This window comes from Astyanax mexicanus, chromosome 14, assembly GCF_023375975.1.
Source record: "Astyanax mexicanus isolate ESR-SI-001 chromosome 14, AstMex3_surface, whole genome shotgun sequence".
In the NCBI taxonomy this organism is placed as follows: Eukaryota; Metazoa; Chordata; class Actinopteri; order Characiformes; family Acestrorhamphidae; genus Astyanax; species Astyanax mexicanus.
The window spans coordinates 3,636,031-3,658,833 of record NC_064421.1 but is presented as its reverse complement, the minus strand read 5'-3'; the positions used below and the strand labels follow the sequence as shown (position 1 = coordinate 3,658,833).

At 36.2% G+C, this 22,803-nt stretch overlaps 1 protein-coding gene across 50 annotated transcripts in view; it reads left to right on the top strand.

Annotated features, from left to right (window-relative positions):
* Positions 1–22,803, top strand: part of si:ch211-266g18.10 (titin) — a 56,736-nt gene that overhangs the window by 12,300 nt on the left and 21,633 nt on the right. For all 50 annotated transcript variants that reach the window (XM_049463423.1, XM_049463422.1, XM_049463421.1 and 47 more), the window contains exons 8-27: positions 912–998; positions 1,281–1,400; positions 1,961–2,080; positions 4,646–4,765; positions 4,859–4,888; positions 6,126–6,152; positions 9,389–11,131; positions 13,854–13,919; positions 14,091–14,225; positions 14,979–15,020; positions 15,215–15,256; positions 15,378–15,422; positions 15,501–15,548; positions 18,055–18,831; positions 18,952–19,497; positions 19,528–19,964; positions 20,175–20,277; positions 20,308–20,607; positions 20,788–21,588; positions 22,314–22,736. In XM_049463423.1, the coding sequence (XP_049319380.1) occupies positions 912–998; positions 1,281–1,400; positions 1,961–2,080; positions 4,646–4,765; positions 4,859–4,888; positions 6,126–6,152; positions 9,389–11,131; positions 13,854–13,919; positions 14,091–14,225; positions 14,979–15,020; positions 15,215–15,256; positions 15,378–15,422; positions 15,501–15,548; positions 18,055–18,831; positions 18,952–19,497; positions 19,528–19,964; positions 20,175–20,277; positions 20,308–20,607; positions 20,788–21,588; positions 22,314–22,736 (6,012 nt within the window). The remainder of the gene's footprint in view (positions 1–911; positions 999–1,280; positions 1,401–1,960; positions 2,081–4,645; positions 4,766–4,858; positions 4,889–6,125; positions 6,153–9,388; positions 11,132–13,853; positions 13,920–14,090; positions 14,226–14,978; positions 15,021–15,214; positions 15,257–15,377; positions 15,423–15,500; positions 15,549–18,054; positions 18,832–18,951; positions 19,498–19,527; positions 19,965–20,174; positions 20,278–20,307; positions 20,608–20,787; positions 21,589–22,313; positions 22,737–22,803) is intronic.

Sequence of the window (22,803 nt, the reverse complement as noted above, 5' to 3'; positions counted from 1 at the left end):
CTTACAGAAGACAGAAACAAAACGGATATTTGTACTCTAATGTAAAAAGATCACATATATTTAACATCAATTCTTTTTTTACATTTCTAATATACCTGGTGTATAATAAATAGTGATACAGTTGTAATATTCGTTCACTAATGTATTATAATTTTACTGTAAGCATATTTAAAATATGGGGTTACATACATGAAGTAGTTTAAATGTTTAAATGTTACTTATTAAGTATATTTAAAATAGTTCCATTTTAGTACAGTTAAATACACTTAGCACAATTTAAGTAAGACCTGTGTACTATTTTCTTACTGTAATTAATGTATAAAAAGTACAAAAAAGTTGTTTTATTTGAGTACTCTTTAAATATACTGATTAATAATAAAGTGGCTACAAGAACACTTTGGTGCACTATAGCATAATAATGCTTAGTATATTTTAATCTACTTTTTTCCACTAGGGAATATAATGCATTACGATATACTGTTTACAAATAAATAAAGAATTATTCAGTAGTATTATTCAGTATTCAGGTTTTACATGAACATTATTAAAATTACCTAATGCTGCTAACAGTGAAAATACTGTAAATTAATCAATTAAAAAAAAAGTTGCAATTGTGATTTTTATTTAATTCAAACTAATCTTTTTAAGATTCCTTTTTTAAGATTCTGTACTGCATTGCTGAAAGTCCAGTGGGAGCTGTTCACTAGTAGACAGACACATTAGCACCATTCTTCTCAAGACTATTCATTTCTACTGTGTATTTGTACAATTTTCAACAAACAGACACATTATTTTTTATTTCCTGTATCACCTGTTTAGTCTCTTTAAAACTTTTTCATGGCTGCAATACGATTATTCTCTATATCATTCTCTGAATGTGGGTAAATTTACATTTTACATTTACATTACAGATTATTTTAAGCTGGGTTCTGGAGCACTAGATGAAGTGAATGATTGGATTCGGGCTCCAGCCGTCTACCTCTTCCATTTATTTGAAGGTGAGCTCACAAAATATGGGATTTTTTTAAAAACAGGGTTTAGAATACTCCTAATGAATCCGGTTTTACTGTCATGTAAGCACTTTTATCCTGTGAATAACCTGAAATAATACAAGTCCAGTGACATGGTGTGATTAATGTGATTAATCTTGTTCCTATGCCTTAATATGTTGTGGCCACACATTGTTTTTCTTAACATGTCACCTTACTGTAGGCCCGGTAGGATTACAAACTATACACTGAGTGATTCTCTAAAACATTCTCTCTATTATTTCTATTAAGGTCTGCTGGATTTGGTGATTCTCCAACCTCTGGAAATAATCAGTGGAGCAGTTGAATTAATTGTAGATCTAACAATGACCGTCCTGAACACTGTCTCAGGCCTGTTCAGGAGTGCTGGAGGTAAGTCAGTTTATTTAACATACTACATTACTTAAATCTGATGTATAAAATCAGTATAACACACCTTAAATTATGTGCTTTTTTATTATTTTAAAATGTTCTGCATTGTAGATTAATAATAAAATCATCCGAAACTATGAAGAAAAACATATAGAATTATTTAGATGATCAGTTTTGAATATCTCTGCTGGATTTTCTCAGTCAGTTTTATGAGGTAGAGTCTCCTGGAATTCAGTTAAGCTTTCAGTTAACAGCTGTGCTGAACTCATCAAGATTTAATTACTTAAATTTCTTGCCTCTTAATAAAGTGTTTGAGAGCATCAGTTAAAGTAAAGTAGTGAAGAGGTAGAGTTACAGGTATACAGTGAATAGTGAATATTTGAGTAATAATCAAATATAATGGTGAAACTGGCACTCATCAGGATTGGCCCAGGAAAAAAATTAAAATAAAAACATAACATAAGAAGGTTTGTCAAAACGTTTGACTGGTACTGTAAATTGTATTTGTATTTATAAGGCAGTGAAATACTTCAATACTAAATCTGATGTATATTCTTCAGCTTGGATCCCTTCTATCGGCCTGAGTCCAGTGGACTTAGCCAGCAGTGCTCTGGAAGGAGCTGGAAACCTCAAAAGTGCCATCTTCACCCACATATCCAGCCTGTTTTCTGGAGATGAAGGTATGCAAAGCTATTGAAAAATGAGATATAAGTTTTAGAATGGCTTTACCTTCATGAGAACTGTATTTTGGTCCCATTTGGATTCTGAGAGTCCACTATAGATTATTTACTAATGATCAAACTGCCTACTGAAGCTGCTGATTATGTATAATATTGGTTTTAGATGGTTGGTTTCATGGGTATTTTTCCCATAATAATACTCTTCAAAAGCCACATTTAAATCACAGTGACTGCGATGCTCATTGCTATCTTACACTCTGCAGACAATCATTTTCACACCTTTCGCTCTTGCATCGTTTAAATAGCAACAATGCTTGTGAATTTACATATATATATCTACGCTGATGGGCGTGGAGGTCTGGAAATGCGGTGTGTTCAGGTAAATTTCTGGCGATGCCATGTCAGAGAATCTCTATAGAGGAGAATACGCACTTAAAGTGAGTCCAACATGAATTGGTTCATATCAAGCAACTCAGTAAAATCAGAGTTTAAAATGTCTGATCAGTTTTATACTGAAATATGTACTTATGTCCTCAACACAGAACTATATAAAAAATTATAGTCTTAAACTTTAGTTATAAACCTTTTAAACATGCTCTACCTCAGGGGTGTCCAAACTTTTTTTGTTGGGGGGCAGAAGGAGAAATATATTTGAAGTCACGGGTCACAGACTCTGTAATAAAACAAATAATGAAATATACCACTTTAAATAATACTTTTTTCCTGATTATTTTATTTACACACCATTTTACTTGACTTACTCTCTTTATCTTTGACAGTGTTGTGTAAACTAAGATTTTTCAAATCGATGTTTAATTTCATGATGTCTCTTAATATTAAACTCCTTCATTACGCCAACTTTTAGACTCTTTGGCCCGTTTTTCTGCGCTAGAAATGCGCACTCTCTCCGCTTTTAGACTCTTTGGCCCGTTTTTCTGCGCTAGAAATGTGCACTCTCTCCGCTTTTAGACTCTTTGGCCCGTTTTTTTGCACTAGAAATGCGCACTCTCTCCGCTTTTAGACTCTTTGGCCCGTTTTTCTACGCTAGAAATGCTCACCCTCTCCGTTTTTAGACTCTTTTGCCCCGTTTTTCTGCGCTAGAAATGTGCACTCTCTCCGCTTTTAGACTCTTTGGCCCATTTTTTTGCACTAGAAATGCGCACCCTCTCCGTTTTTAGACTCTTTGGCCCGTTTTTCTACGCTAGAAATGCGCACCCTCTCCGCTTTTAGACTCTTTTGCCCCGTTTTTCTGCGCTAGAAATGTGCACTCTCTCCGTTTTTAGACTCTTTGGCCCGTTTTTCTACGCTAGAAATGCGCACTCTCTCCGCTTTTCGACTCTTTGGCCCGTTTTTCTGCGCTAGAAATGCGCACTCTCTCCGCTTTTAGACTCTTTGGCCCGTTTTTCTGCGCTAGAAATGCGCACTCTCTCCGCTTTTAGACTCTTTGGCCCGTTTTTCTGCGCTAGAAATGCGAACTCTCTCCGCTTTTAGACTCTTTGCCCCATTTTTCTGCGCTAGAAATGCGCACTCTCTCCGCTTTTAGACTCTTTGACTCTTTCTGACACCTAGTGTTCAAACTTTGAATCTCACATTATAAAAACCTGCTTAACAGCGGGCCAACTTTCATTCTATTTCTAAAATACCTCGCGGGCCGCTCCAAAACAGGAAACACAGTAGCAGTAATGTAGATAAACTGAAATGTATAGGCATGCTTTCTTTGTTTTTTTTAGTACAATACATTATTCTACTTTATAAAATTAAAGAAAATAATCAGAACACGTAGTTTACTGTTATTTTTAATGTAACGTTTTTAGCTTTTAACTCTATTCACCCCTTTATAGAGAACTCACTCGCGGGCTCCCTCTAGAGTTAAACAATCATTTACTGATATAACAGGGGAAGCAGGAAGTGGTCAGACTCTATATAAATGGCTCTGGTAATGCAGTGGGTCTGTTTTGGACCCGTGGTTCTCTCTCCCTTTCTCTGTAATTCCATTGGCAGTATGTGTAGCTGCTGCTTCTGACTCCCAGTCGACGACTGGGTCAGATATCTAGCATGCCAAATATTTGCCAGGCATCTGTGTGAATTAAGTGGCGAGCATCTTTCAGTAGTTCACACTATGTGACTGTGCGAGCACCGAGAGATCCCCAATTTCCCTCCAAGCAAAGTTTTTGTCTGCGATCAATGAAAAACTATCAGCGACTGAAAAAAGGAAATAAAACAAGATACCAAATAAAAAAAACATCCATTGCTGTTCCCGTAAATGACCTGCTTGCACACCTTCACAGCGTGAACGAGCAGGTCAATATTCTCTGCTGAGAAGCGTTTGTTGGGCACGTCCAGGTAGCTGCACCATTAAAATAGCAATCTGCCAAAGTCAGAGCTCACCTGGCTCTTAAAGGGAATTAAAGGCAAGAGACACGCTGATTGGTTTATTTCATGTTAATTAAGAGAATTAGTAGATGCCTTTTGCATGTTGCGAGCCACGTAAAGTGTACTTTTCCTGTTGTTATGATAGCAAAATCAAGCTGTGCATTTCTCATTTTGCAATCCCATTTTTTCCAGGAGGCATTTCCGACATTAACTTCGATCCCATGAAAGTTGTCACAGACACTGTTGAAGAGTTTGCTGACAGGAGAGACATGGTCCTGTCGTATCTCTCAAATATCATGATGAAGGATAAAGGTAGAAAACTGTCTCATTAAAAATTATTACATTCAAATATTATTTGTATTATTTAAGTACTTTCAATATCTGATCTGCTGCTGTTTCCTGTAGAGGAGGTGCCACACGTGATCCGAAGGAAAGGTGCGTTAATATTCATACTAATATAATCACAATATCAAACAGCCATAACATTAAATATTAAAACCACCTGAATAATACTGTGTAGATATGGCTTTTTACACCGAAACAGCTTTATTACTACTTTATCACTGTTAACACCACTTTATTGTATTATACACAATATATGATTGAAAAAAATCAGCAGTTTTCTGTCTAGAAAGCAGTCTATTATATTTCTATGACACTTTAAGCATTCACTATATATTCTGCACCTGCACCTGTATTGTGGTACCATAGATGTTTTGTACCATAGATATTAATATTTATTGGAAAGTCAGGGTTGTTTATTAAAATTTAGAAGTTTACAAATATTTTTTAGTTTAAACTAAACAAAACTTGGTACAACTTTAAAATAAGGCTCCTTTATAAAGGCTTTATAAACAGTCAATAAGGAAGTTTATTAATGGTTAATAATTATGTTGTAAATACTTTAAAAACCAATAATAAGTAGTTACAACACATAAAACGTATCCTACTTTATTTTTCATCACCAGTCAGCATTAAAATATCTAATAAAATAATAATATGGAAAGTCAGTTTAGTTATTTAATGTTATTTTATGTTGATATTCACCCTATTTTGATTATTGGATACATGAATAATCTGGTAGTATATAGTATATGACAAAGTATATATATGTATGTGTTGTAAATGCTTATTATTGGTTTATAAAGTATTTACAACCTAATTAATAACATTAATAAACTATTTATAAACACTTTATAAAGGCGCCTTATTTTAAAGTGCTACCCAAAACTTGTTGCAGTAGTTCAATATGTAATTTAAGTTTTTTTAAAGAAGTTTTAGCAAAATATTTCTCTGAAAATTTATTTAGTTGCCGTACTACAGTACAATCTTACAATTACCAAAATATTTTTAAGTGTATTTTTATATTGGCAATTTCATTATTACAAAGATACCCTACATTATTCTGATACTATTTCAGAGTCATATCGCTACCAATCTGTGAAAAAGTGCTAAAAGTGTTAAAATTCTTACGCTTTTCAACATATAAACTGTGTTTATGTATATCCACTCTGTTAGAGGAGTTCATCTTTTCACCTGTTGCCTGTCAGTGGTTTTATTGTTATGGCTGATTGGTATACAATACTATATATTCTGTATGTTCTACACTGTATAAATGTAATTAATGATATAATGATAAATTGTTACATTTCTACATTTCAAATATTTACAGGAGAATTTCTGCCGCCTATGGAAAAAGGTAAGTCAGCTATATATATTTATATAATATACAGCTCTAAAAAAAATGAAGAGAGCACTTCAGTTTCTGAATCAGTTTCTGAATCAGTTACTCTGATTTTGCTATTTATAGCTTTATGTTTGAGTAAAATGAACATTGTTGTTTTATTCTATAAACTACAGACAACATTTCTCCCAAATTACAAATAAAAATATTGTCATTTAGAGCATTTATTTGTAAAAAATGAGAAATGTCTGAAATAACAAAAAAGATGCAGAGCTTTCAGACCTCAAATAATGCAAAAAAAACAATTTCATATTCATAAAGTTTTAAGAGCTCAGAAATCAACATTTGGTGGAATAACCCTGGTTGGTTTTTAATCACAGTTTTTTTTCATGCATCTTGGCATCATGTTCTCCTCCACCAGTCTTACACACTGCTTTTGGATAACTTTATGCTGCTTTACTCCTGGTGCAAAAATCAAGCAGTTCATCCATCCTTCTCTTGATTATATTCTAGAGGTTTTCAATTTGGCAAAATCAAAGAAACTCATCAATTTTAGTGGTCTCTTATTTTTTTCTAGAGCTGTATATGTTTCATTCACCATACATTTAATGCTAATATGAATAATATTAATAATATTAATAAGAGCAAACCCTCTGAAACACGAAAATTTGGTTGTTCTGACAGATAATGAGCATGCAATATATAATAGCATACTGAAAGTATTTAACCCTCTAAATTATTTCAATAAAACCTTTCTTAACAAACTCCCAGCATGCACCACATCACATAAGGACCCGCCCACTTTCTTGTAGTTTAGTTTGGCCTTGAGACCCCGGTGTGCTTTTATCATCAAAATACAAATTGTATTTTATCCCGATATAAACAAAAATCCATGCAAACAGTGAATGCTGCTAATTGTGCATGAAAAAAATATATATTTACACAAAGTAACAGAAGATCTATGAGAAGATCTGTGATTGTTTTGTACCTCCTGAAATTCTGAATGATCTTTCGTCTTTCTAATATTGTTAAAAAGAAAAATCCTGTCATTCAACCCTGTCTACATTTTTAGTGTGGCATTAAAATATGCAAAATAACTTTGTATTCTATCTAATTCTATTTGTCTGGAATGATTTTACACACTGCATGAAAAATTCACCAAATAAAATAATAAACCCGTGAAATGTCTTGTGTCCCTGAGTTTATATTTCCATTCACATATTTTTTTTCTTCGTTTTTTTAACAAACATCCAGCATGCACCATTAAATCTCAGGTCCGAATACATGCAATATTAATCCCAAAGTCTCTCATCTCAAATTATGTTTGTTTGTTTATTAAAATTAAATATTTGTACTTTTTACAAAAACTTTTGTGGATGTTAAGTGTGAAAAAGTGAACAAATCTTCTAAGATTTGTCTTTTTTGCACATTTTTGCCCACAAATCATAAAAATACAATATTCTGAAGTCAGGATAGTGTATTTCGGATCCACTTGGAGATTTTTAAGAGGAATCAAGTAATAAAGAACGATTAAGTGGCATAAAGAGAATCATAATTGGTCTGACTTTGTGTTTGTTAGACCTACAGTGGTGCTTGAAAGTTTGTGAATCCTTTAGAATTTTCTATATTTCTGCATAAATATGAACTAAAACATCATCAGATTTTCACATCCTAAAAGTAGATAAAAAAAAAACAGTTGAGACAAAAATGTTATACTTGGCCGTTTATGATTTATGAGACCAAAATAGAACTTTCTGGTTTAAATTAAAAGTATTATGATTGCAGAAAGCATAAAAAACCTTATCCCATCTGTGAAACATGGTGGTGGTAGTATCAGCTTGGCTTGCCTTCATTGATGGAACAAGGAATTCTGAATTTTATTAGAAAATACTCAAGGAAAATATCAGGACATCTGTCCATGAACTGAACCTCAAGAGAAAGAAGGTAATGCAGCAGGACAATTACCCTAAGATTGGTTAAAGAAAAATAAAGTTAATAAGGGCGTTTTTTCCTGGCCGTGTCCCAATTCACTAACCGGGGCAGCAGTAGTGTAATGGACCTGGACCGTGATGACAAGGGTTTAATCCCGCCTGAGGAGCAGTGTGTTTATTTATTTATTCTTTTTTTCTTGGGTTTTCCTGCTTTGAGATCAACTGTTCTGCAATTGGGTTCAACAACCCTCTGGGCTGGAGAGCTACTAGTCTGTAGCCCTCCATCCCGTTACACTTCATTTTCATAAACACATTTTTTTTTTTGTGGCCCGTCACATTATGGCTTGGAAAATGTCTGGCTCGCAGCACTTACTTGTTTTAGTTCATATTTATGCAGAAACATAGAAAATTCTAAAGGGTTCACCAACTTTTCAAGCACCACTGTATTAGTGTACTATGTGAGCTGGATTTGCACTCAACCTCTTTCTTTTATAGTGCATCAATTCAGTATAGAACTGTAGATCCATATCAAAAAGTTCTGTCACCCTTAAATGGGTTTTCTTAGGATAGTAAGTCTGCAATTCCTATTTATTAAACAAATAAATAAAAAATATTTTGCACATACAACGTTTTTTTCACACACAGATTGTTTAAATTAACAGTAATTGTGTATTTATATATGCTAGATATGTTTCTGTAGAGAAGCCCTCCAAAGTTTGGGCAATTTTATGCAATTACCAGTTGACCAAATTACTTGCAAACAACTGAAGACAAATTATTATGGATCCTTAAGCTTTTGGTACAATTGTTAGCTGCGTTCCCAAGCCTAGGCTGCACCAGAAAGGTTTGCTTTGATCTAATGTCTTTACTGCAAATACTGCAAGTAAAGTACTACCACTAAGTAAAGTTCATTGTAGCTTTTATATTAGCTTAGTATTTTAGCTTAAAAACCAGCAAGCTTATTTAGTACCATAAATTACATAAGCAATCAACATTCCTCGATTTAAAGTGTCACAGTGTATCAGTAACATTCTATTAAGAGAGTGTTACCACTCAGAGTGGACAGTGCAGTGGGTGATAATAGACCAGTGAAGCGTTCTTTACAATCCACGGGAATTGTGGGTTAATTGGAAGGATACATCAGCTGTGTCCTTGGAATTTCTCAGACTATTGGCTACATTTCTTGCCTGTATATAAAAGAAAATGCAGCTCATCTCAGCTGCAGCCTAGGCTTTGGAAAGTAGCTCTTACCTGTGTTAAATGTACTTTAATTTTAAGACTAAATGCAGAACATGATGTTTAAATGGCTTCATGAAACAGTTGCAGAGGTGTTGGGCAGAACTCGTGAAGCTGCATACCGAGAAATGAGGAGCAGACTTTTGAAGGAAGCTGTTGCTAAACAAGAGGCGAAGGAGGCTGATATGAAAGATGTGGAGGACCAAAGACAAGCAGAAGCTCCTGGAGCAAAAGCTTTAGACCAGATAGATTCACTTGATGAGATGCCTTCTGAAGATATTATGGAAGATTCTGAAGATGATATTGAGGTTATGGATGAGGAGGAATATGCTACAACTGGTGAAGATATTATTGAGGAGGACACTACACCTGGTGAAGATGATATTGAGGAGGACACTACACCTGGTGAAGATGAAATTGAGGAGGACACTACACCTGGTGAAGATGTTATTAATGAGGACACTACACCTGGTGAAGATGTTATTGAAGAGGACACTACACCTGGTGAAGATGTTATTGAGGTTATGGATAAGAAGGAAGACGCTAAACCTGGTGAAGATGTTATTGAGGAGGACACTACACCTGGTGAAGATGTTATTGAGATTATGGATGAGGAGGAAGATGCTAAACCTGGTGAAGATGTTATTAAAGAGGACTCTACACCTGGTGAAGATGTTATTAAAGAGGACACTACACCTGGTGAAGATGTTATTAAAGAGGACACTACACCTGGTGAAGATGTTATTGAAGAGGACACTACACCTGGTGAAGATGTTATTGAGGTTATGGATAAGAAGGAAGACGCTACACCTGGTGAAGATGTTATTGAGGAGGACACTACACCTGGTGAAGATGTTATTGTGATTATGGATGAGGAAGAAGATGCTAAATTTAGTGAAGATGCTATCGAGATTATAGATAAGAAGGAAGATGCTAAACCTGGCGAAGATGTTATTAAGATTATGAATATGGAGGAAGACACTAAACTTGGTGAAGATGATTCTGTGGTCATAACAGACAAAATGAACTCATTACTTGATGTCATATCTAAAGAGGCCATGTCCGAAACTATTGAGGAATTGTCTGAAGTCGTGGGTGAAGTAGGTGAAGTAAAATTACTTGAAATGACTGATGTGATTTTTGATGATGACACAACTGAAACTGTTGGTGTATCTGATGTTCTGGATATTCTAAATGAAGAAGAACCAACAGAATCATCTGAAACCACTACAGAAACCACTGATGGAGGCCACAGTGAAGTGAGCAATGTAGAGGAGCTCACATCTGAAGCTTTTATCGATGATGAGGAACCAATAAAATCTAATGAAACCAGTGCAGACACCACTGTTCAAGATCAAATCCAAATTGTTTCTTTCCCAGAAGCCGTTCTTGAAGAAGAACCTCGTAATGCAACTCTTAATCTTGATGAAACTGAGATTAAAAGTGGTGTGTTGTTTGAGCATCCTGTGAAAGACGACAAAGAAGCCAATTATGAAGACAGTAAAGAATCAAAGGACCAATCAAAGGCACAAGATGGGCAGTTTGCAATCAGGAAAGAAGAAAGCACTGATAAAAATAGCCAAGATAAATGGATGAGAGCTTCAGAAGACACAGAATTCAGTGTTTATAAAGAGAACGTTGAGTTTCTGTTGGGACACTTAAATATTAGAACTGGCTATGATGAAAATAATAACAACAATGAGTGTAAGAGGCGTACAATCAAAAGTGACCATCTACGACAAAGAGCAATGGCCAAAGCTGAAGACAAGAAGCTTCTTGATCAAGCAGATGACCAAGAAGAACATCTTCTTAAAGAGAACGCCAAAGGTATAAAGTATTTCTTTAATCACTGTGGGTTGTTTGACAAATATTACGTGTTCATTCCCAATGTATTTCATTGATTGTCTGAACAAACATCTTTAAAATTTATTGTTAAAAACTAAGTGGACGGTTTCCTAGATGGGGAATAAGCCTAGTCGTAGACTACATTTTTCTTTTAGTGGAAAAATCTCTATTAAAAATGCTGTGCAGTCCAAGACTCAAGACTATGTTTAATCATAGATAGTGTTTATGAGGAGAGTTCTAGTTAGGGCTGCACGATATATCGTTTAAGCATCGTCATGCAATGTCACTTAAGGCATCATTTTTCACACTAGAAGTAGATACACAGTGCTGTGTCTGTGTCTGTGTGAGTGACAGGCTGCCTCTGCCTGAGAAGTGCAAAAAGCATGAGGACTAAACACGAGATAACCTCACGCATGGCCTCCATCCACATGGTTGGGCACGTGCTTGTAAACGTGAGTACGCGTGGAAAGCTGTACATCTCAGTCCAGCACAGTTTTGCGAATTTGAGCAGATATTTCCAGTTACAGCTGAATTCACGCTTTTAATCCCAGAAAAACAAACGCTCTTATTTACCTTTTAAAAAGCCATTTAAATGCCTGATTAAAGGGCCGATTACTGCTGTTTTGCTGTTTTCCTCGGGTTTTGAGTTGAGCTCTGGGCTGACTCAGCTCTTGATTGGTCCGGACGCGAGATAGCGCACGGGTGGGGGCGGGGCTGGTGATGTTATGGGCCCTGCATTGTTTAATATCATGATATATATCGTCGAAAAAAGAACAACTTCAATGTAAAAGTTTCCCAATACCATGCAACACTAGCTCTTGTAATGCTCAACCCCAGCATCCTTCTTAAGAATAAAGTCCCACCAATCAACAAAAAGAGCCAATCAGCTTTCTGCTTATGCTGAGAGAATGGACATACGTGTTCTGGTGAGGAAGCTCCTACTTAAAAAAGGAGATCAGCGCAAGTGCAGTAGCCAGTATGAGCTTAAAAATCATGTTTTATTGTTCATTATGGAGCCAAAGCTACAAACTGATCAGGATTTTTTTCATTAGATTTTATCAAAGATGTAAAATTTGTTGTAGAAATGGTAATAAGACCTTCAGTTTAGAGTATCTTGGTCTCTCCCCATTGAAACTGAGAGAAGGATGGTCTTACGAGTAGAACTGACTTGCTAATAAGGACATTGGCTTAATCCCTGTCTGGAAAACTTTCCGTAAAGGTCTTTGAGTTCCAAAACCATCTTAAATTTATGTTCTTTCCATTAATTTGCTTTTATGTCATACTGTTTATTTTAACAAAATGATAATGCTGTAATTTTGTGTGCTTTAATGTTCTTGTTGTTTTCTTGCACCATTAGCAAGTATGTTGTTGGGATGCATGGATAAAAAAAAAAATAAATAAATAAATAAATTACATTTTTTTCAGCAAAGAAAATAACGCTGTAAAAATGCACAAACAAATCGTTAAAAATGTTTTAGAAATAAGTAGAATAAGTAGAATAAGACGCTGACACTATGCCCAGAGGATCATAAGATAAAACTCCTGGGTCATGCTGGGTCGTTCACCAGCAGCAGCCAGAGTCAGAGAGAGTACAGTTGGCCATGCTCTCTCTGGATAGGTAGAGTAGAGGACAATCTCAAAGCTTAACAGTTGGAGAGGTGTTCTTTTCATAACATTTTGCACATGGGCTCCCAGAATGCATCAGAATGCATGATTTTTGTGTTTTTTATTTGCAGGAAAGGCTTTCATTTGACGACTGTTCTGTAAAGGTCATATTAGTGCAGTTATCGCTGCACTGTAGAACAGTGCTCCACCACTCCAGAGTCTGATCCATAAACTTTTTAAAATTGGTCTTTTAATTAATGCTATCACTTTTACAAAGTGAATGCACACAATTTATATGGAAACTTTAACATCAACTTAAAAAAAAACACGAAAATTCAATCATTAAAATAAAAAAACTAAAAAAAACAATATCATTGTCACTTTAGATTGCCATAAGACTGCTATACTGTATGCCACTGATTAAATTGTAATATAATAGAATAATAATTCACTCAGCTACAGCATTTTAAAGAGCAATGGATATCTAATTATTAAGAGTATTTGGATAATGGAATTTTAATATATACAGCTAATACAATTAAGAGACCACTCCAATTTTTTAATCAGTATTTTGCTATTTATAGGTTTATGTTTGAGTAAAATGAACATTGTTGTTTTATTCTATAAACTACAGACATTTCTCCCAAATTTCAAATTAAAATATTGAAAACTCAAGATTCAGAAATCAATATTTGGTGGAACAACTCTTTATGCCAGTCCTGGTGCAAAAATTCAAGCAGTTCAGTTTGGTGGTTTGATGGATTATGATCAGCAGTCTTTCTCTTGATTATATTCTAGAGGTTTTTAATTTGGTAAAATCAAAGAAACTTCTCATTTTTAAGTAGTCTCTTATTTTTTTCAGAGCTGTATATAAGTGTGAATAAAACAAAACCTCTAGTAGTGAAGTCAACATATTAACTCATTATTGAACTTGCTGTGTCTGGTAAAATCAAACTAAAATATTAAAAAGTCAGCTGATTCATGTCCATATGTTACATTATAGTACAATAAATCAATAATGTTATTATCATGAAAGGCCTATACAAGCATGTTGTTTAAGTGGAGTAACTGTAACGTAAATATCACTCAAAACTTTCAGTTCTAGAGCAAGACAGGATTGCCAGAGAGAAGAAAGCCAGGGAGGAGGTCTTCAGAGTCCTTCAAGGTAATGCATTTATTTCACTCTTTCCCATGTGGGACTCACCTGGGTGGGTTTCAGATGGGTATGGTCTGTAAGGGCCTTGCACAAGCTGCGCTGCAAATCTACTGCAAAACTTTTAAAATGCACAATACGTAAAGTCCTGATTCTCTAACCCCCGCCCCTCTCTTCCTCCAGAACTGAGAGCAGAGAAAACAAAACAGCAGGAACGAAAAGCAAAGAAAGAGAAGAAAACAGAAAAAGAGAAAGACAAAGAAGAGTTGAAGAAGGAAAAGCCTGAAGAGGACATAAGCATACTGCTGAAACCTAAAGGTGAGAATTTTAACCCTGGGTTAACAAAGAGCATCTATTTATTTATTTATTTATTTGTCAGTTTGTCTTTCTGTCTCTCTTTATTTCTGTCTGTCTGCCTATTTGTCTTTTTTCCTGTCTTTCTATCTGTCTGCCTATTTGTCTTTCTGCTTTCTGTCTGTCTGCCTAGTTGTCTTTGTGTCTCTCTTTCTAACTGTAGATTTGTCTTTCTGTGTATCTGTCTATTTGTCTTTCTGTCTTTCTTTCTATCTGTCTGTGTATTGTCTCTTTTCTATCTCTCCTTCTATCCGTTTGCAGATTTGTCTTTCTACCTGTCTGCCTATTTGTGTTTCTGTCCCTCTTTCTATCTGCAGATTTGTCTTTCTTTCTGTTTTTTGTCTCTCTTTCTACCTGTCTGTCTATTTGTCTTTCTGTCACTCTTTCTATCTGTCTGCAGATTTGTCTTTCTATCTTTCTTTCTGTCTGCCTATTTGTCTTTCTGCCTCTCTTTCTACCTGTCTGTCTGTTTGTCCTTCTGTCTCTCTTTCTATCTGTCTGCAGATTTGTCTTTCTATCTCTCTGCTGATCTCTCTTTCTGTCTGCTTTTTTTTTCTCTTTTTCTTTTTGTCTGGTTATGTACCTGTCTGTCTGTTTGTTTTCTGTCTCTCTTTCTATTTGTCTGCCTGTTTGTCTGTATCTTTAGTTTATGATTTGTGAAGTGGATTAAAATGTTTGTTCAGTAAAATTATACATTTTAATGTTCTGTTTCTGCAGAGGCTGAACTGGTGGAAGGCGTGGTTAATGCCACAGTCAAAGGTATTACAGTACATCGTATATACCTTATATATATTTATACCTTATATGCCCTCCCTGTAGAACCTGTCAGAATACACAGACAGCTCATATATTCATATATTGTTCGATATTGGAATTATATTGTAATGAACATATAAATATTATTTCTAATAAAACTAAACTGAGGGGGGTGTCTTGCTTTCTGTGTATTTCAGAGATAAAGGTCATCACAGGGAAAGCTGAACCAGTAAAGAAAGGTAAGAATACACTTTATCTATTTATGTGTGTGGTGTGTGTGTTTGTGTGTGTTTTTGTGAGTGTGTGTGTGTATAAATGTAGAAATACTTTATAAAAGAAACACCTTAATTATTATTTCAGAAGCTGAAGCTCCCAAAAAGAAGGTTAAACCAGCCCCGGTAAAAGGTATGCATGGTTATTAAATTTTGTTAAAGAATCTGAAACATTTCTTAGCAATAACTAGCTTTATTTTGAATGTTTCAGAGGCTGAGATTTTCAAAGAAAAGGCAGAAAGTGTACCAGTTAAGAAAGGTAGGAATGCTTATAAAATGTGCAACTTTTTCTCATGATTTTGTAACTTTACTTAAGTACAACATTTTAGTATCTAACATAAAATTTACTATAAGCTTACTATGAAGCTTACATGTGTAAAAACAAGAAAAACTAGCATTAACAAGGATATTAATACAAAACTTACTCAGAACTCAAAATCATACTCAGAGTATGCAAAAAAAAAAGGTAAAAACGCTCAATATAATTTGAGGGATGTTGGCAATACTTCGCAAACTGAACAGGTTTATGTAAAAACAGTTCGGATTGGAAACAGGTGAGTGTCACCTGTGCAAACAGTTCAGGATTGGGGTTTAGATGGCGGAGTGACCGTGGCTTCATGTAGAGGTGGATTATGGGAGTTGTAGTTGGAAGATTCGATGGAGGCAGAAGAAAAACCCGGAAGCAACAGATGGGCTGGTTTGTTCTTCTGGGATTTTTCAGGACTACAGTCTTTGAAGTTAATTCAATGGAGGAACAAAAGTAAGACATTCACAACCTTGTTTATGGAAGAAGTCAAGAGGTCATCAGAAATTGGACTTGTTAGAGCTGACAGAAATGCTACAGTAACCCTGTGAACAACTGCTGCTGACCGTGTGCATTACTTCATGACCACAGTTTACCATGTTCTAATGGATACATCCAGGAAGATTATGCACCATATCACAGTTCAGAAGACTTTCAAACTCTTTTCAGCACTGGTTCTTCAGATTAACTGGGTCTTATCCAGTAGAACACCTTTAGGATGTTGTAGAAGAGAAGATTTTGGGAAAATCTTGTTACCATGGACCAGAACCTCATTTTGGATAATGGATGATCACAAGGACCCCCAAAAGTCATCCCAAAAGTATTGGATGGAGCTCCATCTTTCCAGAGGCTTTATACCCCTCTAGGACAAAATCAGACAACTGTTTAGACAAGACATCTTTATCTTTGATTGCAGCACGCATTCGCTGTGGCATTGTTTCAATAAACTTCTGCAAAGTCACAAGATTTATTTCAATCCAGTGTTTCACTAATTTTCACCAAGATCTTGCAGCAGCACTGATGATGGTAGAGTCTGACCACTGCACAAAGCAGCTCTTCTCCGTCCAGCACATCCCAAAGATTCTCAATGAGGTTAAGATCTGGACTCTGTGGTGAACTCTCTCAATCCATGTGTGAAAATGAAAATCTCATGCTCCCTTCATCACTCCACTTACAATTCCAGCACCATGAATCCTGCCATTGTCATCTTGGAATCAGGGGAAGAAAAATCCATTGATGGAATAACCTGGTCTTTATTCAGTATATTTAGGTAGTCAGCTGACCTCATTCTTTCAGCACATACTGTTGCTGAACCTAAACCTGCAGACCAACTGCAGCATCAACCAACCAACCCCACATCATTTACTTACTTAAATCCAACTAATCCATCCCACACAAAAGCTAAAGATGAAGAAAGGAAGAACTTCCACAGCTGGATAATGATCTTAAATACCTCACAATTCACAAAGACTACTTAAAACGGTACAAGCTGAAGGTTTTGCCATGACCCTCGCAGTAAATCAGTGGATAGACTTTAAAGGAGCAGAGCAGTAATATAGACAATGACTTTTATAGCACAAGAAGACTTTTGCAGGAATAATTCAGGTAAAAACCAAGAAACCAATCCAAGAACACAAGATCACTCAGTTGTTACAAATTACCGCTATAATTTGGTGTTATCAACCACACAGGGTTTTGAAACCTCTGCTGCAGACCATTCAGGAAATTACTATTTATAACTGTAAAGAATTTAAATAAAACTAGGAGTGTCCAAAGTTGTGCATACTACCGTATATATATACACACATGTATGCTGTATATATATACATGCATGTGTGTGTGTTTACATATATCAATATGGTACAGTGTACCTAAAGAAAAAGTTGGTAATGGTAGTTGCATGGAATGAAGTTGACAAAATGAAATTGTTTATCATTGTATTTACATCTCTTTAAGTAGATAAGGAACTAATTAGGTTTATCCATATGGAGTGTGTTTACATGCACGTTCATAATTGGATGACTGCAGTTAACTGATTACTCAGGAAGTCAAATAAAACATTTACGCTATTTCTTAGATCGGAGAGAGACCATGGAACTGGAAAAAAGCGAGAAGCGTTTAACACAGCCAACACCTTTTAAAGCGAAGCCGAAACTGGTTAGGTTTTATGTGATGTTTATGTCACATCCTATTCTGTGATTTCATTTGCAAAAATCTAATTATTGGCTTGGGAATACAAAGTTCATTGATTGGACTACAAATTGCACTACAAACTCTGGTTTTCCACAGTAATCAGATTATGACGTGCATGTAAACGCACTCATAGATAAATGTGTGAACATTTTCCTAAGATTTGTAAATAATGCAAATGCAAATAAAGCAGACAATGCTTATTAACAGTTATTGATAAGCAATAAGTTTAAAGTTGACTTTAAAGGCAAAAATCCTTAATATTTCACAGAATCTGAACCTGCTCCCAAGAAAAAGGCAAAACCTGAACTTTCTCCCAAAGAAGTGGCAAAACCTCAACTTGTCCCAAAAGAAAAATCAAAACCTGAACCTGTCCCTAAAGAAGTGGCAGAATCTGAAGTTGTTCCTAAAGAAAAATCAAAACCTGAACCTGTTTCTAAAGAAACAACAAAACCAGTTCCAAAGGAAAAGGCAAACACCAAACCTGTTTCAAGAGAAAAAGAAAAACCTGAACCTGTTCCAAAAGAGAGGGCAAAACCAGAACTTGTTCCAAAAGAAAAGGAAAAGCCTGAACCTGTTCCTAAAGAGAGGGCAAAACCAGAACTTGTTTCAAAAGAAAAGAAAAAGCCTGAACCAGATTCAAAAGAAAAGGTGGAAACTGAACTAGCTCCAAAGGAACAGGTCAAACCTGAACCGGCTCCAGAGAAAAAGGAAAAGCCTGAATCAGTTCTAAAGGTAAAGGAAAAACCTGAACCAGCCTTCAAGGAAAAAGTCAAAACTGAACCAGCTCCAAAGGAACAGGTGAAACCTGAACCAATTGTAATGGAAAAGGAGAAACCTGAACCTGTTCCAAAGGAAAAGGCGAAACCTGAACCAGCTCCAAAGGAAAAGGCGAAACCTGAACCAGCTCCAAAGGAAAAGGCGAAACCTGAACCTGTTCCAAAGGTAAAGGTGAAACCTGAACCTGTTCCAAAGGAAAAGGCGAAACCTGAACCTGTTCCAAAGGAAAAGGCAAAACCTGAACCAGCTCTAAAGGAAAAGGCGAAACCTGAACAAGCTCCAAAGGAAAAGAAGAAACCTGAACCTGTTCCAAAGGAAAAGGAGAAACCTGAACTTGTTTCAAAGGAAAAGGTGAAACCTGAACCTGTTCCAAAGGAAAAGGCGAAACCTGAACCTGTTCCAAAGGTAAAGGCAAAACCGGAACCTGTTATAAAGGAAAAGAAGAAACCTGAACTTGTTTCAAAGGAAAAGGCAAAACCTAAACCAGCTACAAAGGAAAAGGTGAAACCTGAACCTGTTACAGAGGTAAAGGCAAAACCGGAACCTATTGCAAAGGAAAAGGTAATATCTGAAAAAGCTCCAAATGACAAGGCAAAGCCTAAACCAATTCCAAAAGAAAAGCCAAAACCTGAACTGACTCCAAAAGAAAAGACAAAACCTGAACCTGTTCCAAAAGAAAAGACAAAACCTGAACCTGTTCCTAAAGAAAAGGTAAAACCTGAACCTGTTCCTAAAGAAAAGGCAAAACCTGAACCTGTCCCTAAAGAAAAGGCAAAACCTGAACCTGTTCCAAAAGAAAAGACAAAACCTGAACCTGTTCCTAAAGAAAAGGCAAAACCTGAACCTGTTCCTAAAGAAAAGGAAAAGCCTGAACCTGTTCCGAAAGAAAAGCCAAAACCTGAACCTGTTCCAAAAGAAAAGGAAAAGCCTGAACCTGTTCCGAAAGAAAAGCCAAAACCTGAACCTGTTCCGAAAGAAAAGGTAAAACCTGAACCTGTTCCAAAAGAAAAGGAAATGCCCGAACCTGTTCCTAAAGAAAAGGCAAAACCTGAACCTGTTCCTAAAGAAAAGGCAAAACCTGAACCTGTTCCTAAAGAAAAGGCAAAGCCTGAACCTGTTCCTAAAGAAAAGGCAAAACCTGAACCTGTTCCAAAAGAAAAGGTAAAACCTGAACCTGTTCCTAAAGAAAAGGAAAAGCCTGAACCTGTTCCTAAAGAAAAGGCAAAACCTGAACCTGTTCCAAAAGAAAAAGCAAAGCCTGAACCTGTTCCAAAAGAAAAGGCTAAACCTGAACCTGTTCCTAAAGAAAAGGAAAAGCCTGAACCTGTTCCTAAAGAAAAGGCAAAACCTGAACCTGTTCCTAAAGAAAAGGTAAAACCTGAACCTGTTCCTAAAGAAAAGGTAAAACCTGAACCTGTTCCTAAAGAAAAGGAAAAGCCTGAACCTGTTCCTAAAGAAAAGGCAAAGCCTGAACCTGTTCCTCAAGAAAAGGCAAAACCTGAACCTGTTCCAAAAGAAAAGGCAAAGCCTGAACCTGTTCCTAAAGAAAAGGCAAAACCTGAACCTGTTCCTAAAGAAAAGGCAAAACCTGAACCTGTTTCAAAAGAAAAGGCAAAGCCTGAACCTGTTCCTAAAGAAAAGGCAAAACCTGAACCTGTTCCAAAAGAAAAGGAAAAGCATGAACCTGTTCCTAAAGAAAAGGCAATACCTGAACCTGTTCCAAAAGAAAAAGCAAAGCCTGAACCTGTTCCAAAAGAAAAGGAAATGCCTGAACCTGTTCCTAAAGAAAAGGCTAAACCTGAACCTGTTCCTAAAGAAAAGGCAAAACCTGAACCTGTTCCAAAAGAAAAGGAAAAGCCTGAACCTGTTCCTAAAGAAAAGGCAAAACCTGAACCTGTTCCAAAAGAAAAGGCAAAGCCTGAACCTGTTCCTAAAGAAAAGGCAAAACCTGAACCTGTTCCTAAAGAAAAGGCAAAGCCTGAACCTGTTCCTAAAGAAAAGGTAAAACCTGAACCTGTTCCTAAAGAAAAGGAAAAGCATGAACCTGTTCCTAAAGAAAAGGCAAAGCCTGAACCTGTTCCAAAAGAAAAGGCAAAGCCTGAACCTGTTCCTAAAGAAAAGGCAAAACCTGAACCTGTTCCAAAAGAAAAAGCAAAGCCTGAACCTGTTCCAAAAGAAAAGGAAAAGCCTGAACCTGTACCTAAAGAAAAGGCAAAGCCTGAACCTGTTCCTAAAGAAAAGGCAAAACCTGAACCTGTTCCAAAAGAAAAGGCAAAGCCTGAACCTGTTCCTAAAGAAAAGGCAAAGCCTGAACCTGTTCCTAAAGAAAAGGCAAAACCTGAACCTGTTCCAAAAGAAAAGGCAAAACCTGAACCTGTTCCAAAAGAAAAGGCAAAGCCTGAACCTGTTCCCAAAGAAAAGGAAAAGCCTAAACCAGCTCCTAAGGAAAAACCTGAACCTGTTCCCAAAGAAAAGGAAAAGCCTGAACCTGTTCCAAAAGAAAAGGCAAAGCCTGAACCTGTTCCAAAGGAAAAGCCTGAACCTGTTCCTAAAGAAAAGGAAAAGCCTGAACCTGTTCCTAAAGAAAAGGAAAAGCCTGAACCTGTTCCAAAAGAAAAGGCAAAACCTGAACCTGTTCCTAAAGAAAAGGCTAAACCTGAACCTGTTCCTAAAGAAAAGGAAAAGCCTGAACCTGTTCCAAAAGAAAAGGCTAAACCTGAACCTGTTCCAAAGGAAAAGGAAAAGCCTAAACCAGCTCCTAAGGCTAAACCTGTACCTGTTCCTAAAGAAAAGGCAAAACCTGAACCGGCTCCAAAAGAAAAGGAAAAGCCTGAATCTGTTCCTAAAGAAAAGGAAAAGCCTGAACCTGTTCCTAAAGAAAAGGCAAAACCTGAACCTGTTCCAAAAGAAAAGGCAAAACCTGAACCTGTTCCTAAAGAAAAGGCAAAACCTGAACCTGTTCCTATAGAAAAGGCGAAACCTGAACCTGTTCCTAAAGAAAAGGCAAAAGCTGAGCCAAAGCAAGGTAGTTTCATTTAATGTTGTATATGCTACCAACCAAGATAACAACTACTTCTAGAAATAAGACAAGAATACGTGTATTAAATGTAAACAGTTATTACTCCTTGATCTAGACAGTTTGATGGCTAAATCTGATTTATTTATTATTTCTGGGGTTATAACATTAAAAGTCAATTGCTGCCCCAAATATTTTCTTTAACTACAGTTCCACCCTTATTTTAGGACTCAAGTTAAATGGGTCTAAGGTAGGCTTGTGTATCTGAGCACTGGGGTGGGACATTTGGACAACAGATGTTGCAGCAAATTATAATAACCCTTTATGGGCATGCATGCAATGCTGGATTATGGATGCCACATATTATGCTCAGAATAAAGACCTGGAGATACAGTTTTAGCATGTATTTACAGAAAATACTTAAAGATCTTTGACCTCAAATGTAAGCAATGTAAAAGGTATAGCTTTAGTGCAATATTAAAGAATTAATTCAAAATCAAAATTTGGATGCTACATACGCCTTGGGTAATAAAGTACATTTGGGGAAGTGAAAACACAAAACAAGGTTTAAATCTTATACTCAGTATTTTATATTCAGTAAAAGTACTTGATGTGTTGCTGAACATTGTTATTCATGAAATGTGTTAATTCTTATTAACTAATTTTTCTAATTAAATTAACAAATAAGTTATTAACTGATACATATTTCAACTGATATATTTCACCTTTTGCAGAACCTGAACCAGTGGTAAAGGAAAAGGTAAAGCCTGAACCTCTTCCTAAAGAAAAGGTGAAACCTGAAACAGTTGTAAAGGAAAAAGCAAAACCTGAACCTGTGCCAAAGGAAAAGGCAAAATCTGAACCTGTTCCTAAAGAGAAGGCCAAACCTGAACCAGTTGTAAAGGAAAAGGCAAAACCAGAACCAACTCCTAAGGAAAAAGCTAAACCTGAGCCAGCTGTAAAGGAAAAGGCAAAACCTGAACCAGTACCAAAGGAAAAGGCAAAACCTGAACCAGTGGTAAAGGCAAAAGCAAAACCTGAACCAGTTCCCAAAGAGAAGGCCAAACCTGAACCAGCTGTAAAGGAAAAGGCAAAACCCAAGCCAGTTATAAAGGAAAAGGCAAAACTTGAACCAGTGGTAAAGGCAAAGGCAAAACCTGAACCAGTTCCCAAAGAGAAGGCCAAACCTGAACCAGCTGTAAAGGAAAAGGCAAAACCCAAGCC